Consider the following 16,813-nt stretch of genomic DNA (forward strand, 5'->3'; position numbering starts at 1 on the left):
TGAATCCCAGAGATGCAAGACTACTAGAACACTATTTTCTTTTATTCCATATGTACTTTTTATGGTACATTACAACAAGCTATTTGTTATATAAGGTAGGGGGTCTAAACTATGTTACCCCTACTTTAGGGATAGACTAAATACACATGGTTTCACTAAACAATATGAATCCAGTAATCGCAGTTATCTCTGCCACTCAACGCATTACTTGCATTCTGCGCATTTATGTCAATGAGAGCTGTAATAGTAGTTGCCGTGTTAGAGGTATCTCATGAAAAGATCTAAAATCAAATTACACTTAAATGTAGCAAGTTGGTGATCTGAAAATTGATACAAGATGAGGAATAGTCTTACAAAAAGAAAAACTATTAGAGGAAATGCCAGATACATTTCTGGTTATTTTAGTGTAGAGTATTAACAAAACAAGGAAATGCAAATTGATTATTTTTAATCTAATTTCTGCCAGTATTTTGGAAATTGTTTGGGCACTAAACTAACAAGTTTAAAGATAACCAACATACTGTTAAACAAACCCAAACTGATTCTCCAAAAAAAGGAAATACAATTAAACAGTTTCCTTAAACATTGCATAAAGATCAGCAGGTTGTATAACAGCATTCCATGACTGTGGGTCTCTCTGCCACTTTCTTTTGAATTCAATTTGTCAACATGGTGTTTCATTCACAAAAGCCGGAAATTGTAGGAAGGTTGCAGTTTTAACTCCAGATAACTCACACAAACACATTCACTCACTCTAACATCCACACATACTTAACACCATCTAATAAATTACACACACTCACTCTAATACCAGACACTAACACACACAGACACTCTAACACCATACAATTAAGCTTTCCTCTAAACTCCAACATTAGTGAATTCCCAATCTATTATAAAATCGTATTAGCATGCATAGCATTCTAGAAAGTTTACAGATTGGTGTTCCTCCATCTGAGTTTGTTTAGGATGTATCAAACTTTCTCAAAACGGCTTTGTAGTCCTTGTTTGTGGAACATTCTTCTTAGTGTACTACCAATTAAAGCAAAAGCAAGGAAAGCAGCTGCTTAGGGCCTACTGATGGGGGGCGCTCTGAGGATGTGATGGGGGTAAGACAAAGAAAAAAACAAATTACCTTTAAAAAAAAGCTCCAGAGTAAAAGCAAAAGTAGTAGTAGTAAAAGTGTAAGAGGTACATACCAGCCAGGCAACCCAAAGTCCTACCAATCAATATACTGGTAACTTATTTTTTGGGGGAAATCCTGTACACCTGGAGTATCTTAAAATCTTAAATGGGATGGGGGCCAACTGTCTCTCACATAAGTGCATCAATTGTGCCCCTACGAGAAAATATTTCTGTTCCAGGCCCTGCATTCCATTTTAGTGGCGTGTTAATCCAATAATTTTTAGTCTTGCAAAGACTTTTAAAGTATATATTTTTGGAGAATGGTCATAAATGTGCTGTGGTATTTCATTTTTTTGAATCTTTGTTTTTATTGTTTATCGGTCACAAGCTTTAAGAAGATTTGTGTTTTCTTTCTCATGAACAACCTCTGTTTAAAATGCGTGCTTTGCTTTAGCCTTTTTCTCATTTGATTTTGATCTTTCTTTTCTTAGTACTTCAATGGCACATTTTATTTACTATCACTGAATTGAAACACAGCTGCTCCAATGTTATTTTCATTTAAATTCACATCCGCTCTGTTTGGAATCCACACGGAGGGCAAATTGTATAGAATAAATTCCACAAAAAAGATCTAAAAATGGAAGGATGAATGCAGGTTTTTGCTAAAAGTACAAATGAGATAGAACACTTCCAAATTGTGTCATAGACAAGTTATAGGTATATCCTAGCTCCATAGTTTTCCATTGCGTTTGGTTTAACCGATTCAATTAAATATGTGTTGTCTGGTTGGTATAGAGGAAATTTATACAAAATTAAGAAACAATGGATAATTTGTACATTACCTACAACTTTATTGCTCCCAATATTATGTTTACTCAGAGATTGGTGGGGTATCTCCTGTCACTCCTGCCCCAACAAGAACATAGAACCACAATTGGCAATAACAAAAATAATATAAAAATATATTAATATCCGGATTGTTCTCAAAGCCTCTTATCATGGAGTGAAAGTCTCACCTAATTTTCAGATTTTGCATATTAGCAACAGGTTAATTTTAAAAGTAAGCAAGCATTTAACATGATGCATCGCTGAATAATCTACACTGTACTCTGTAGCTTCCTAAAAACATTCTGTATAACCCTGAAAACATTGCGGTTTGGCGACCCCAAGCATTGGAGCGGGACATCCTTATTCTATGAATTCAGACCGTCACTAAATTGGAAACATATGAGCAATGCATTGCTTTATCTTAACAGGAAAATTTGGTTTTCTCTAAGATGGTTTTCTCCAGTAAGCTGTTTGATTTGAATTATATTAGATTTGCAGGGGAATAGTAGTCTCTGGAGAATACACACCTTAAAAAAGAAATTGGAGCAGGTGTGTGGAAGAACCTACTTATAACACAAGAAGGAACAACATGTAAGCTTTATAAACCAAAAAAGTACAAACTGTGCAAAATGTTGATATAAAGGTTGCACCTCTAGATGACACCCTCAGCATGAACTATAATTATAAAGAAATTGTAGTGCTTTTACAAACAGAAGTAATAAAAAGTCCAAAGGTTAATGCACCAGTCCACACAGGACTTTATGGCAGACCAGTTTCTTCAAATTAAATACCTATATGGAGAACCCAAAGTTGTTAAAGGTAAATAACAAAGGTAACAGTTATTCTCTATATGGTAAAGAATTTTATAAGGAAAAATGATATGGATATATAAGCCCAAAGAGAATATTAAGTCTGTAGTCTTAATACATTTTCATTGGGCCAATTTAGAAAAAGATAAGATTATTCCATCCAAGTAAGGTTTTGAAGCTCATGTAACACACACACACACACACACACATATATATATATACACACACACACACACACACAACAGTCTCAAACAGATCAGATGAGAACACCACAATATTGAAGTGTGATTTCCTTATAAAAAAAAATTTTACACAAAGAAATGTATGACATTTTGCTTAAATGCTGATTTATTCTACTTGCGGCAAACACAAATCACAGTGTCTAAGAAATACATTGATTACAAAGATGTCCAATGGCAAGACAGATGCTTACAGAGATGCAGCTATTACTGTATATAACTGTGATGTACTACAAGAGGAAAGAAACATTTGAATTTACTTATAACAATTTTAATTAAGTTTAAATTGATTTCAAAGAAGATAAATGGTTTCATTATTGCATCTCACACAGAGCACCTTAGCTGAAATTAAACGGCATTGGAAACTTCCTGGCAGTTAACTGATAATCACGGATTTATACTTCTATACATTTTCCTGCTGAATATTTGCAGGTTGTTATATATATATCACATGAAAAAAACCTTGTAGTGTCCTTGTCTTGATATTTTATACTAAAACGATTTCCTATATTAATGTATATTATGTCAGCTTGTCTCTTTCATTCTGATTCTCTGAAAGGATATTATTTGCAATAATGTGGACCACATACCACCGTACAATATACAATAAAATAAGAGCAAGGGGCCCCCCATGTGAAATATATATATATATATATATATATATATATATATATATATATATATATATATATATATATATATATATATGAGCAGGGCTCTCTCCACCTGTCAGTTCTTGTCTTGTCATACCCCTTGAATTTATGTATTGTATTAAGCGCTGCGTAAACTGTTGGCGCTATATAAATAAAAGATAATAATAATAATAATAATAATACTTTTTTTTTTTTTTTTTTTTAAAGGGAACATTGGTTGGTAATAAGGGATATGTATAAAATAAGTACATAAATACTTAGTATAATAGCAATAGTATAAATAGTATATTAATAAACAGAGGGCACTTGAGCTCACCTGGTCTACAACTTTTATAACTGTCAACTGTACAAGACATAGAACATGGATTATATGCTTGAGGAAAATCTATTTTATACCTAGATTGTGTTTAGTTATCATTCATAATCAGGATGTTTATAAACATCTTGTGGATGGGCCAGTGACTAACCACACAAACAAGAACTAGGTGAAATGGTATAGAATGGGTGAATGTGAGAAGAGACACTTAGTAAAGGTAGACAAAATTTTAATAATTAAAGCCTTGGCATTGAACACACTAGCATGCTATATTTTAAGGTATAAGTTTGCAGAGTTAAAAGATGGATATTTCTGCAAAACACTGTTATTACGGGGTGGATGTGATGTGATTCCAAAACCTATTGATTTTTGTATTATTATGTTAAGATGCTGCCTTTTTGCTTATAATATCAGGTCAAGGGAAGGTTGGAGCTGAGTACATTATGTATTGCTCTTGTACTCAAGACTGTTCTTCCAGCAATGCAAACATCATTCTTGCGGCAGACACAGATTTCATTTGTAGACGAAGAATTAACATATTTGTACTCTTCGGAAATAAAATTGAAATTGTTCAAGTTTCAATGCGGAAAGTTTACAGGACATGCTAATAGTGAAGTTATATTACAAACAATATTATGTGCACTTGTTAGTTTTCATTTTATACTGTAGACTCTGGAGTTAAGGCACACATTTACCAACCATCTGCTAAGAGTATGCTCACAAAGTATACATTTATTAAAAAAATACTTTCTTGGAAACCAAGAACTTGCCAATTAACATTTTTCTTGAGACGCAGAAAATGTCATGTGAAGCACATACATACCGTGCACATTTACATGCAAATGTCTCTAAAGTAGACAGTTTAAGTTAAGTAGATTCTGTTTCTACTATGATCTATCGTGTCATTAGCTAAAGATATTCAGCCATCAAATGTCAATATATGTAACATTTTAAGGTATTACAAGGTATACTTATGTGAGGTAATCTTGTATTGCACAAAAGTCAAGTGAAAAAGTGTCAGGTCAGACCTTAATTGAGCCCTTTTTTAATTGTATTTCTGTGTTTGAATAAGGTGTTTTGTTCACCCTGCATTACTTGAGTTCATTTGAACACTGTTCCTTATGGACCTCATTATTTCATAATATCATAAAAGGAATGTCAAAATCTTTGATATGCAGGATTATTTCTAGACTCTTGAATTATGCCACAATAAATGAACAAAGTTGGTACTGAAATGTTTAGCATCTCCCTAGGTATTAATGCGTGAATCACCTTTTTAGGGAAATGTTTATTAATTCAAAATATGGTGCCTAAATTAGTGTTTCTTCATTTTACAGAAACAATGGTAAATTCAAGGACATTCATCCATATTTTTGTAGATAACATATTTTGTAAAAAAATAAAAACTAAAGATGCATATATAATTTATCTTAGAATATATTCTGGGGGAGCACATACTGTATATCAAAATGCAATTATTATTGAGAATTGTAATGGGTAGTAATGACATTATGAAATAGTGAAATTATAGTAATTACAGTATGACTGCTTACTGTGATTAATAAGTATCAAATACTTAAAAGGAAATATAAACTGCCTAGTTTGATGTTGATAGCTATATTGGTCTCAGAGTTCCTGTGGCTTACATTTTGTCATCCCTTCCAGCTATGGACTTTTTTTTATTTTTTAGTTTCGTTTTTTTTCTGTACCTTAATGGACTTGATGTTGAGAAGCCCCAATCAGATGCATTTACACCCTCCCAGCCATAAGACTGGATATGCCGCCATATCCCTGTGTGCTGTGTCTTAAAAGCGCACAACGCCTTCTAATGCAGACTATTGAGGCTGTGCCGACCCGGTCAAAGGAGGTCATAGGTCTTCCCTGTAATCAGCTCATTGAGCAGCGGGAGCCGCCCCTGGACCTCCTGACCTATTTTGTTCTAGGCCAGAATAAGTTACTGGCCGCAATGGACTTTGATATTTTTGATGTTTGATTGCAGTTACCCTTTATATTATACTCGTAGAGGAGGAACTCTGATTTAGTTAATGTTCAGATTAGGTTTTAAACCGTATGTTATATAATTGGTGCTTTTCCACACCTGTTTTTCATAAGATATTTACGGTTTTAGTTCTATATTTCACAAGGGTGCTTTTTTCCCCTTTTTTAGTGCTAGGAACTGTATACAAAGGTCCTGTACAGGAAAGTATGCTTTTTGTATTTATTGTTGGTATCCCCCCCAAAATTTTTATTTTATTTAATGCAAATAGGTTAATATTTTGAAGTAAAGGGCCAGTAACTGTTTTTTTTTTTTTAAGTATAACATAATTTGTAAAAAGAAATGTGAAACGCGAATTTATTTTTATGGCATTGGGCAGTGTAATGGAAGAAGTCACCTGTAGGTTGCCATTCGACAGGTATTTGACGAGCTTGACCATTTCTCAAAAAAGGGCAAGCTAGTTGCCAGTTGGAAATCCTTCCTGGGTGTATAGAAAGCAATTTCTTTCAGGGGGAAGTATGTATTCTGACAGCCTTGTCTGCCCTCTGACATCATGAGCAGACATATCTAGACAGATAAACTGACAGTTAAAGTATCAGAGTGTTTGCAAGGAGGGCTGTTACATTTAAGAGAATATAGGGAGCAGGCATCCTCCCCTCTGTCAGCCTCAACACAGCTAACCACTAACCTCTGCTTTTTCAGTCTGTCTGTGTGTTACACTAAATAGATAAAAAAGAGACACATAATCCTAAAAGTAACCAAAATTAATAAGGAGGGGGCAAAATTAATAAATAAAAATAAAAAATAGGCAGAAAGAAGAAAAATCATTGGTGTATAAATACATAAATATACTGTTTATCTTAACCTAATGTCTCTATGTTAACATCTTCAACCCTAGAGTGAAAAACTACCAAATATTTGCTTAACGTCTTCACTGTTAGAGTAGAAAACTTAAGTGTGTAGAGTTAACTTCTCTAATGCTGGAGTGCAAAATTTGCCATGTGTGGCATCATGACAGCAATGTGGGCGCTGTTACTGACATGTTATGTTGTGTTTTGTTTTTTTTACATTTTGAATTAGCCAACATTACCTATAGGTGATATCATTTTACTGTATATAAGTATATATACCATATATTTATTTAAGGGAACATTTTTTTTTTAAAGTGTTCAAAAAACATTCCAAAACGTCTCCTATCTTACTTCTTTTCTCTCATATTCCAATTAGGCAACAGATCCAGATGCTGGAATCAATGGTGAGGTCCATTACAGCTTGGCAAACTTGAACAATATTTTCCGTATCACACCCAATGGCAGTATATATACATCTGTAAAACTGGACAGAGAAACAAGGGATAATTATGAACTTGTGGTTGTGGCAACAGATGGAGCGATGGATCCTCGACATTCTACTCTTACACTGTTTATCAGGGTTATAGACATTGATGACAATAGCCCTGTGTTTACAAATGCTTCATACTCTGTAACTATACCAGAAAACATGCTGCCCGGTACAATTTTTTTACAAGTACAGGTGAGTTGTATAATACTTTGATTCACAATTAATTTAATGTCATTGATTGATATCCTAGATCACAGTGAAATACATTATATAGTTGGTTTTCAAGATGGGTTGCTTGATGAATGGTTTAATAGGGCATTATATTAAAATACAATTCCTTATGCAAGAGATGTAGCCAGATCTTGATTTGATGAGCAACTTCTATTGATTTTTCATGGAATTTTATTGTTTTCTTAATCATACAGCAGATTCTAATTACAGTTATATCTAGCTGCAGCTGGGTAATAAACATAATTATCTCTATGTCAGGATACTAAATAAGCTTATATATTTTGTTTGACAGAAGTCAACATTTGAAATTATTTAAATACTACTGAAACTGAGATAAATATTTGCAAATTCATATTCGTCCTTTCTACAAATATCACTTATTCGTCAAATAATGAAGACCCAACATTAATTAATAAAATACTCAATGTGAGTCAACGTTTTTTATCTTACACCTAAAAAAATATTTTCTTAACCCCTTAATGACAAAGTCCGTACATGTACGGGCTCAAAATGCATTGTTTTCAATGGGTTTAGGGACCGCCCATTGTCCTTAAGGGGTTAAATTATTCAAACCTAAATAGCCTATCTATAGAGCCTATAATCATACAGTGCCTTATCAGGCCAGCCTATACGCCTTGTACACATGTCTGGGCATAGGAAAAGACAGAGGGGGTCTTACATTGCCCAGCATGTATAATTGTTGATAAGATGAACTGGGCTACTGATCTGTTTTTATCCTGCACTTTATTGCATTTTAGGACTTGTTGTCTGTAGAAGCTGGAAAGTTTAAGTTTGTCCATCGCTGGGTTTTTGTTAACTGAGCTACGTACCGATGTACTTCACCCCTTCCACATTACTTTGGTAACACTTAACACTATATAATCCCTTGTGATTACAGAAAAAACATGGAAGATCACCAACCAATGCACAAGGTCTTGGAAATAGGCAGAGTTGTGAGTTTATTAAAAGAAATAGAAAGGTTGATTGACAACTCCGCTTCACTAATGTTTCTACTTCTTATAATGCAAACTGTCTGTGTTGACATAGGGGTCAAAAACCTTATGGTTGTTGTAGAAAAGTTTGAGAACTAAAGTAAAAGAGGGTTTTTTTTTATAAAGAGAGGATTGTGTATTGTTCTTTTGAGAAAAAGAAAGTTTTATTAGAGAAATAAAGAAAACCTAAATGCATATAATATCATCGTTAAATGTAACTTCCATTTATTCCTAGCACACTTCTTATATGCATTCTGTGTGTACAAGGGCCTCTGAGCAATCTGGGGATGTTAGAAAAATCACAAAAAAAATATATTTTTTTGTGTTTAAGGTTAAATATGCATTCAAGATAATCTGACTATAAATATAATGAAATACAAGCCAGTTTTATTTATTTTATGTGTCTGTTCCAGGAAAAAAAAAAATACAACAGTTTAAAATCAATTCTTATCAAGTTGAGAGACTGCAGAATTTGCACTAACTGTAATGTAAAAAATTCTGATAAATATCCACTGAACTGTTTATATTTTCTACTGATCAATGCATTAAAATAACCCCTAAGAAAAACGGAAAACAAGTGTTAGCATGCAATTCTGCTTTTGAAGCCTCACTAAAACTCAATACATATATTTTCACTGGTTCAATTATTCTTGCCCTTCAACCTCCTTTATTCACCAGTTTTGTCTGCTTTGATTTCAATATTGATCCGTTTATTCTGTTTCAGGCAAAGGATGCTGATCTTAGTGCTAACATTACTTATCGGATAAGATCCCAGGAAGTTCGGCATCTTTTTGCAATGAACCCTTCAACAGGAGAATTATCCCTTCTTAAAGCCCTCGATTATGAGTCATTTACTGGTGTGGAGGCAGCATACACATTTCTTATTGAGGCTTTGGATGTCGGAGGAACCATGCCCCCTGGGCTTGCCACTGTTACAGTAAGCGTTAAGGTAGGAATTTAACATTTAAAGCTTTATGTTAAACTTCTTTTCACATCATTTTTTAAAATATTTGTATCAAATCTGTATCTGCAAATCCAGAGCATTAGTAGCAGTAAAGACAGAGGTGGTTCTGCCACTTTTTAGTTCTCCGGTCAGATTTCACCTAGAGTATTCTGTGCAGTTCTGGATACCCCCATCTCCACAATGACATTGATATTCTAGAGAGAGTTCAGTGATGGGCTACTAAAGTGGTAAATGGTTTACAGCATAAAAAATATCAGGAAAGACTGGGGGATCTAAATATGTACAGCTTGGAGGAGGGGAAGATAGAGGGGATGTGATAGAAAAGACAGGAGGAATGTTTATTTCAAAGGAGAATTATTAGGACAAGAAGTCATAATCTAAAATTAGAGGGTCAGAGGCTTACATGTAATATAAGAGAGCAAAGAGGGAATTTGGAGATTCATGAGGTAGCCATAGTATTGTCCTGAATATAAAACAAGACCAAGGACTAATTAAGGTCCACGTTTTTATATCAGGAAAAATTAGTAGTCTGGATGGGTTTAATGGTTCTATTCTATGTTTCAATATACTAAAAAGATGATGCTTTACTTTGTGCACCAGTCTATTTTTTCATATATTTGCGTTTATTTTTATATGCCTAAAAGGAAAAAATTGAATGTTTCATGGAAAAATAGTTAGCCTATTCTTTGTTAAAAACCAATGACAGATGTAGCTTTGACTCACGGGCCAGGCTGAGCTCAGTTGCTTAATTAAATAAAACACCAACACACAATATGGGTTTGAAAAGACCACAAAGATGTGTTAACAGAGACAATGACGTAACCAAAACCAACCTAGCTTGCCAAGTTATCCAGGTACCATACCACACACCAATTTTGGGAGGGGACATACCAGGATGCCCCAATCCGGACCTGAGGTTCCGAGTAACACTCCTTGCAAGGAACCTCCCACCGGTTATGACCACCAATGATCATACCACCACATTAACCCCTTGGATACCTGGCAAGCTACCGCCCACGACTCACACCACTCCACAAACGCAACCACATCCGGTGGGGGGGGGCACCAGGTAAGGTTAAACAAAATGGATCCTTACCCCCTGTGATCACCAAACGTAAATATTGTTACACTATAAGCAGGTGTGTGGATATATATGTATATGGACACGTGTATGCGGGTGTATGGATGCACATGTATGTAAATATGCATATGTATGTATGTGTGTGTATATATATATATATCATGGTTTCTGCTAATACTAGTTAAATCAAGATGCATGGGAGGTGGCCGGGAATGATAAATATTTGGGAAACCTTTTGTCTTAGTTTAGATAACACTGATATGCGTGATGAAGGATGTGTGGAAGAAAGACAGGTTTTCTCATGAAATAGATTGAATCAGGTCAGGAGATCTTTGGGTTTTACTGCCCCATGATTGTAAAGACCCCAGGGTGTGGTGTTGGCCAAAGGGAATAACTTCAAAGGGTAACTACAGCAACCACAGGGTCCAATCAGGGATCTCCCAGTAGACTCAATTGGGACCCTCTAGTATATCAAGGGACAGGTAGTGAAAGTAAGGAAGAGGAGAGGAGGAGAGAAAGTAAAGAGACAAAGGAACATCACTAACCTGGAGCTCTCAGGGAAGGTAACTATGAACATGCATGTTTGAATATTGTAAATAGGAACTTATATATATGTATTTGTTGTAAGTGTGTCAATTAATGTGGGGATTATTGTTATTGTACTGTTATTTGTATTGTTTTTTATTTGGAACGTTCTAGTAAAAGTTTGTATTGTTATATCATAGCCACATTGTGGATTCTTTGATATCCTGTTGTTGTTTCCAAAATATTCAGTTGCATTCTGGAAGAAGCGAAAGTTTTCAGTTCAAACCTTAAAAGTTAGAAGAGATAGAACAGGGATTATTTAACGTAATAAGCCAGTGGGTGGGTTTATCGGTACATATTTCATAAGTGTATCCATACACCCATTCACCTGGATAAGTGTAGTTATTGTAGTTAGAAAACACATTAGCCTTCAGGAGATATATCCGAATACATATTGTGATTTCATTGATATGTGTTTGGATGTATCTGTTGTTGGATCAGTTGTAATCTTAAGAACATAACACATTCATAAGTCTTTTAGATGGTATGCTGTAGATAAAGCATTAATCCATCTGATTGATATTTTAATACCACAATTCCCTAGTTCCCTCAAAAGAAAACTTAACAATATCCTCCTACCAAATCCATAATTCCTGCTCAGCACTCTGTCAGGGCCCACTCTAGTCCATTCTGGCCCCCGTGTGCTTCAATCAAACCAGAGTAGAGTGCAGCATAAAGAGAAACAGAAAGAATATTCACAAAAATTTCAGCTGTTACTCTAAACTGCATCCATAATGATGAAAGCGACATAAGAAATACATTTATTTTGTCTGAGATACAAACATTATTTTTTCACATTCAGCTGGACCTAGATCAAGAACAGCATTCATCAGAATTAACGGACTAGTTGGGAGTTTCTAATGCAATTGACTAGGTAAAAGCCATTAAAGACATTGCAAACAAGAAAAATAAATTGCTTTTGAAATATAATTTACCTTTAGACTTTAGAGGATTTCAATGGACAATCTCAGGGACAAATAAAAATCAAGAGACAGAAGTCTTAATCAACTACTTGTTAGAGATTTATCGCCAGCATTGAATGCAACCCATTATTACAAAGTTGTATAATTTCTAAGTATCATTTAAATGATTAAATTGGTTTAATCAAGGGTTACTATTGTATAAAGTTCCGGGTATGACCGGGTCAAGAATAGTCTACAAATAATGTTGACTTGTCAATACTACAGGTAAAATCCTAGGCAACTCAGTAACAGATTTGAATGCTTTATCCTTTTTCATGTGCTGCAATACTCATTGGGGACTTGCTTTGCAATTAGTGGCATTAAGTGGCTTAATCCATTTAATGTTAGACGTAGAAACATAGAATATGTCAGCAGATAATAACCATTCGGCCCATCTGGTCTGCCACATTTCTGAATACTTGCCTTAGTCCCTGGCCTTATCTATATCTAGGATAGCTCTACGCCTATCCTTTGCATGATTAAACTCCTTCAATGGATGAACATCTACCCCTTCTGCTGGAAGGTTGTCATAACAGTAAGTGGCAAACCTTTTTGCAATGGGGCTGGTTATCACCTCGGCAGCCATGTCCGTGTACCTGCAAAGAGAGTCTTGGCCAAGACTTACCAGCAGCTTCTCCAACATTTAAATACTGTAAAAAGTAAAATTTGATCATTGTCTTTAGGCCCATATTATATTTGAATTATTTTTTTAAAAACAAAAAATGGGCCAGATCAATGATGAGTTCGGCAGGAATTGTATCCGACTATATTTTGATTTCATCAAGTTTAACTTACGTATGCTTACACCTACATGAGCAATCTACATGTATGTACTACTAAGGATATACTATGAGGGGATATTTTTTCCCCGAAAGTGATTTAGTTCAAGTTACTTTTACAATGGGAAATAATGTATTTATGATAAATAAATAATATGATAATACGTGTAAACTGTGCATATGTTTGGTACCTGAATCTAACTATTGACAAAAACACCAAAAATTGCCTAGCTTACCGTGGGGAGAAATGTGTCCCTATACCCAGAAGTAAAATGGTTTAATGTTAAATGTGTATTGCTTTTAGGTGGATTTCCACACACTATTGATTCTAAATATAGTTGCCGATTTTAGGTATTTGTCATATAGGCAAAAAAATTCTGCTCAAAAACATGTAATAATTGGCATTGATGTGAGTTGCTGCTTTGTTCTTGGGATGTCTTTAAAACTTATAACTAGAAAAGCTTATTACAAGGAAAAGTGAAATATGAGTTATTGAGTAAAATGAAGTACATAGAATATAAGCATTGATATATATATATATATATATGTGTGTGTGTGTATAAGTATTATCATTATTATTGTTATTTTTATTATGTTAGTATATTATTTCCTGGGTACTTATTTCATTCGTATAACCTTTAACTAGGTTTTTCCAGCACCAGTATCATGTTTTTGGTTAGTTATTACCATAATAAAACATCACGTTTTAAGGTTCCTTCCATGATACCACATGCTCCTTGTAATAAAAAAAGGTTGGTCTCAACATTGATCTCTGTGCTCACCACTAAATATCAGAGACAGCTTCATATTTTGATAGACTCAAGAAAAATAAATTATGGGTAAAGGGTTTAGTATAATAAGACAAACATGGATAACGCATGATGACAGCTTATGGTGCATTAAAAGCTTTTTAAGCATCTCTCTATAAATTTAAGATCTGCACTGACAGGAATAGATGCTTAAAAGTGACAATTAACTCTGTAGCATTAAAAGAGCCATATCTTTTCATGCATAAGTGTTTCTCCTTGTCACTTATATTGTTCTAGATCACAAATACCAGGAATATACCATTAGATGTATAAGTCAATGACTTTTCATGTATGACACTGTCTTATTACTTACTGGACTATCTTCAAATGGATGAAATATGGATTAATTAACTTAAATAAATATCTCATAATACATAGCCTTACATAAAAAGTTTATGTGGTTGCAACACAACAACATCAAAATATGATATTATAATAAATCTAAAAGTTAAATATTATCACTTGGAACTGTTTGTAAAAATTTGGAGTATGAGACTTTTGGTAGACATGAAAAGTGTTTTTGTTTAGTTCTGGGGTGCAGACAACATTAAATTAGTTTTTGGTTTGTATGCCAATAATAGACTTAATGGATTTACTTTAAATATTACAAGCTATGTTGGTTACTTGCCACAGGCGAACTACCATACTTTCTTGTCTTCAAGCATAATACACCTTGGTCTGTAAATAAGTTAACTTGTTCAAGAAGGAATTTTCTCAGTGACGTGATAGTGACTAGTTATCAGCTGGTCCACTTGGCATTAGTTGCCCATAGTCTACAGTTTTCTTGGGCCAACACAGACGTTAGGTACCCCCAGAGGCCACTTCTTCAGATAAAGGTTTCCCTGCTTGATTGAATTATTTTGTTGCCAAGTCATATAAATTTGCTTCTTAAATATCTATAAAGTATAATGGTATTTTGGGTAGTTAGTTATAATATTGCTATTAGTCATTAAGGATTATATTTCAGAATAATATGATGAATAACTCCAGTCCCGAAGGGCTGCAATGCAAACAGGCTGCATACATGCTATATCAAATCTTGAGCACAGGCATCACAATTAAAAAGTCATTCAATTACTTGAAATTTTTACTTTAAATTGTTCTCCACATAATTCCTCCTTTTCTGACTTCCATGAACAGGTTTGAAGTCTTTCTCTCTGTTGCATACAGAAACATAAATAAAGAGATGCATTTTGACTTGTTCCTTAGCCCTGCAGTGTACGTTGTAGACTCTTTAAACCCTTTTTTTCATATTGTAATAACATAACAGTAAATTTCAGCACTTTATGAATTTATGTAAATCCACAGTATGAGAGCAATTTACAGAAACGATGTATACATTATAGCTTGTAACGGTGGCAGTTGGCATCTAGTTATTGTAATAGTTTTCCATTTGTGCACGAGATGATTAATAGTTATGTTAACATTGTACATGCCCTAAATCCTGCTTTGTCTCCCCATGGATGCACTAAATGGAACTAGATGACTTCAAAGTGCTATTCAATACCATAAGCAAGTTTGCATTAAGCACAATCGAGTGCAACACTATCAAGAAATATATATTCTCTAGGCACAGATATATAATACATAACACAGGGCTATGTGTGGGAAAACAAAAAGGGGCAAGTTTTAAATTTAAATTTAGGAATATAATTAAAATAAAACCAAACCAAGAAACATTTTATCAAATGTCTAGTAATAAATATTCAGTCCAACTTTCCACCTTTTTTTTCTTTTTAAGACAATGTTTTTCATGTTTGGTTTGTTTGATGTGTATTTGTTTTTCATAAAAAAACTAAACTATGATAATTGTTCAGCTGTCAGTTTCCCCCCCTTAAAAATGTAATTAATCTCAACCTTCCTGTGCCCTGGGAGAGTTGACGGCAGAGTTTGTGGGAGATCATCGGTTTTAGGTCCTTGACTTCACAATACATTATGAAGGGCAATCCACAATGAGCTTTTGCTGCATGAAGGGCTTGCCCCATTTAAAGTATAGTTAAATCAATTTGATTTTTCAAAGTTAAAACTCTTTGCCCATTAAATGATGCATTACACAGGACCAGCTCAGAAATCTTTATAATTAATAGTAAAGTAAAACAATTTACACTCAACTCTACTGCAAACTCTCCATTTAGTGTACAGACCCTTTGGCTATTTCATATGTTGTGATTTATGTGTTTTGTTTTTCTCATTTCAATTACCACTTAACTACTGGTAACATTCTCCACACAGTAGCATCTCTACATGCTGAGTCCTTGGCAATTATTAGCTTTAATTACCCTTGTACATATATGAATTCTGCTATCTCAGTTATCTCAAAGTACACGTAATTGTGGGGATTATTTTCCTGGTAACGCTTCAGCAACACGAGTGTAAGATTATAATGTATAAAAATTAAATGCCAGCAAAAACATGTTATATGTACCCAGCTAATAGCTAATCTATATTTCAGTATGAGTGTTCCTTAATTGTTTTTTTTTTTTTTTTCTGGAAGAGAACACATTCCAAATGAAAGCCTTATAGCAGGAATCTGGGAAAAATACATACATTTAGGCATTTACTTCTATTTTGTCAAGGTTGCTTTTATGTTTGTATTGATTGTTTCCATGAAGTGCTGTGTTTTGGTAACACTTTATAAATATGTAAAGCGAAGGACAACTATGAAAGGGATTTATTGTTTTTAAAGTGCATAATTAAAAACAAAGGACAATAATGCATTAGTATTTTTTGTCAGGGTGACTTTCTTATTTAAAAAAAATACATTAAAACATTCCATACTCTATTACTTTTGGGTTTTCTGTATTTTTTATTTTATTAGTAACCTTTTTTCTATATTTTTTGTTTGCTTTTGTCATTTATTCACCTAAAACCCCAAAAGGTAAATAATGATTTAGCTTTTGAGTTGCCTGGGATAATTTAGGGCTCCTGTAATCACACAACCTAATTATATTAGTCCGGCACCTTGTGTCCATAATTTGCGGTGACATTAATTCAGTATGTGGTTTAACATTAAACTACATTAACATCAATATAACCTGTTAATTTACACTGACATCTATTCATACACATTCCCATAAACCTGACTTTTTTTGCCACATTGAAT

At 34.0% G+C, this 16,813-nt stretch overlaps 1 protein-coding gene across 1 annotated transcript in view; it reads left to right on the plus strand.

Moving 5' to 3' along the window:
- Window positions 1-16,813, plus strand: part of LOC149299017 (protocadherin-15-like) — a 426,255-nt gene that overhangs the window by 266,735 nt on the left and 142,707 nt on the right. Inside the window, exons 23-24 of the mRNA XM_089486827.1 lie at window positions 7,194-7,499; window positions 9,255-9,479. Coding sequence (XP_089342953.1) covers window positions 7,194-7,499; window positions 9,255-9,479 — 531 coding nt within the window. The remainder of the gene's footprint in view (window positions 1-7,193; window positions 7,500-9,254; window positions 9,480-16,813) is intronic.

The sequence above is a fragment of the Sceloporus occidentalis genome, unplaced genomic scaffold (assembly GCF_023333645.1).
Source record: "Sceloporus occidentalis isolate IW3139 unplaced genomic scaffold, rSceOcc1.0.p SCAF_30, whole genome shotgun sequence".
Classification (NCBI taxonomy): domain Eukaryota; kingdom Metazoa; phylum Chordata; class Lepidosauria; order Squamata; family Phrynosomatidae; genus Sceloporus; species Sceloporus occidentalis.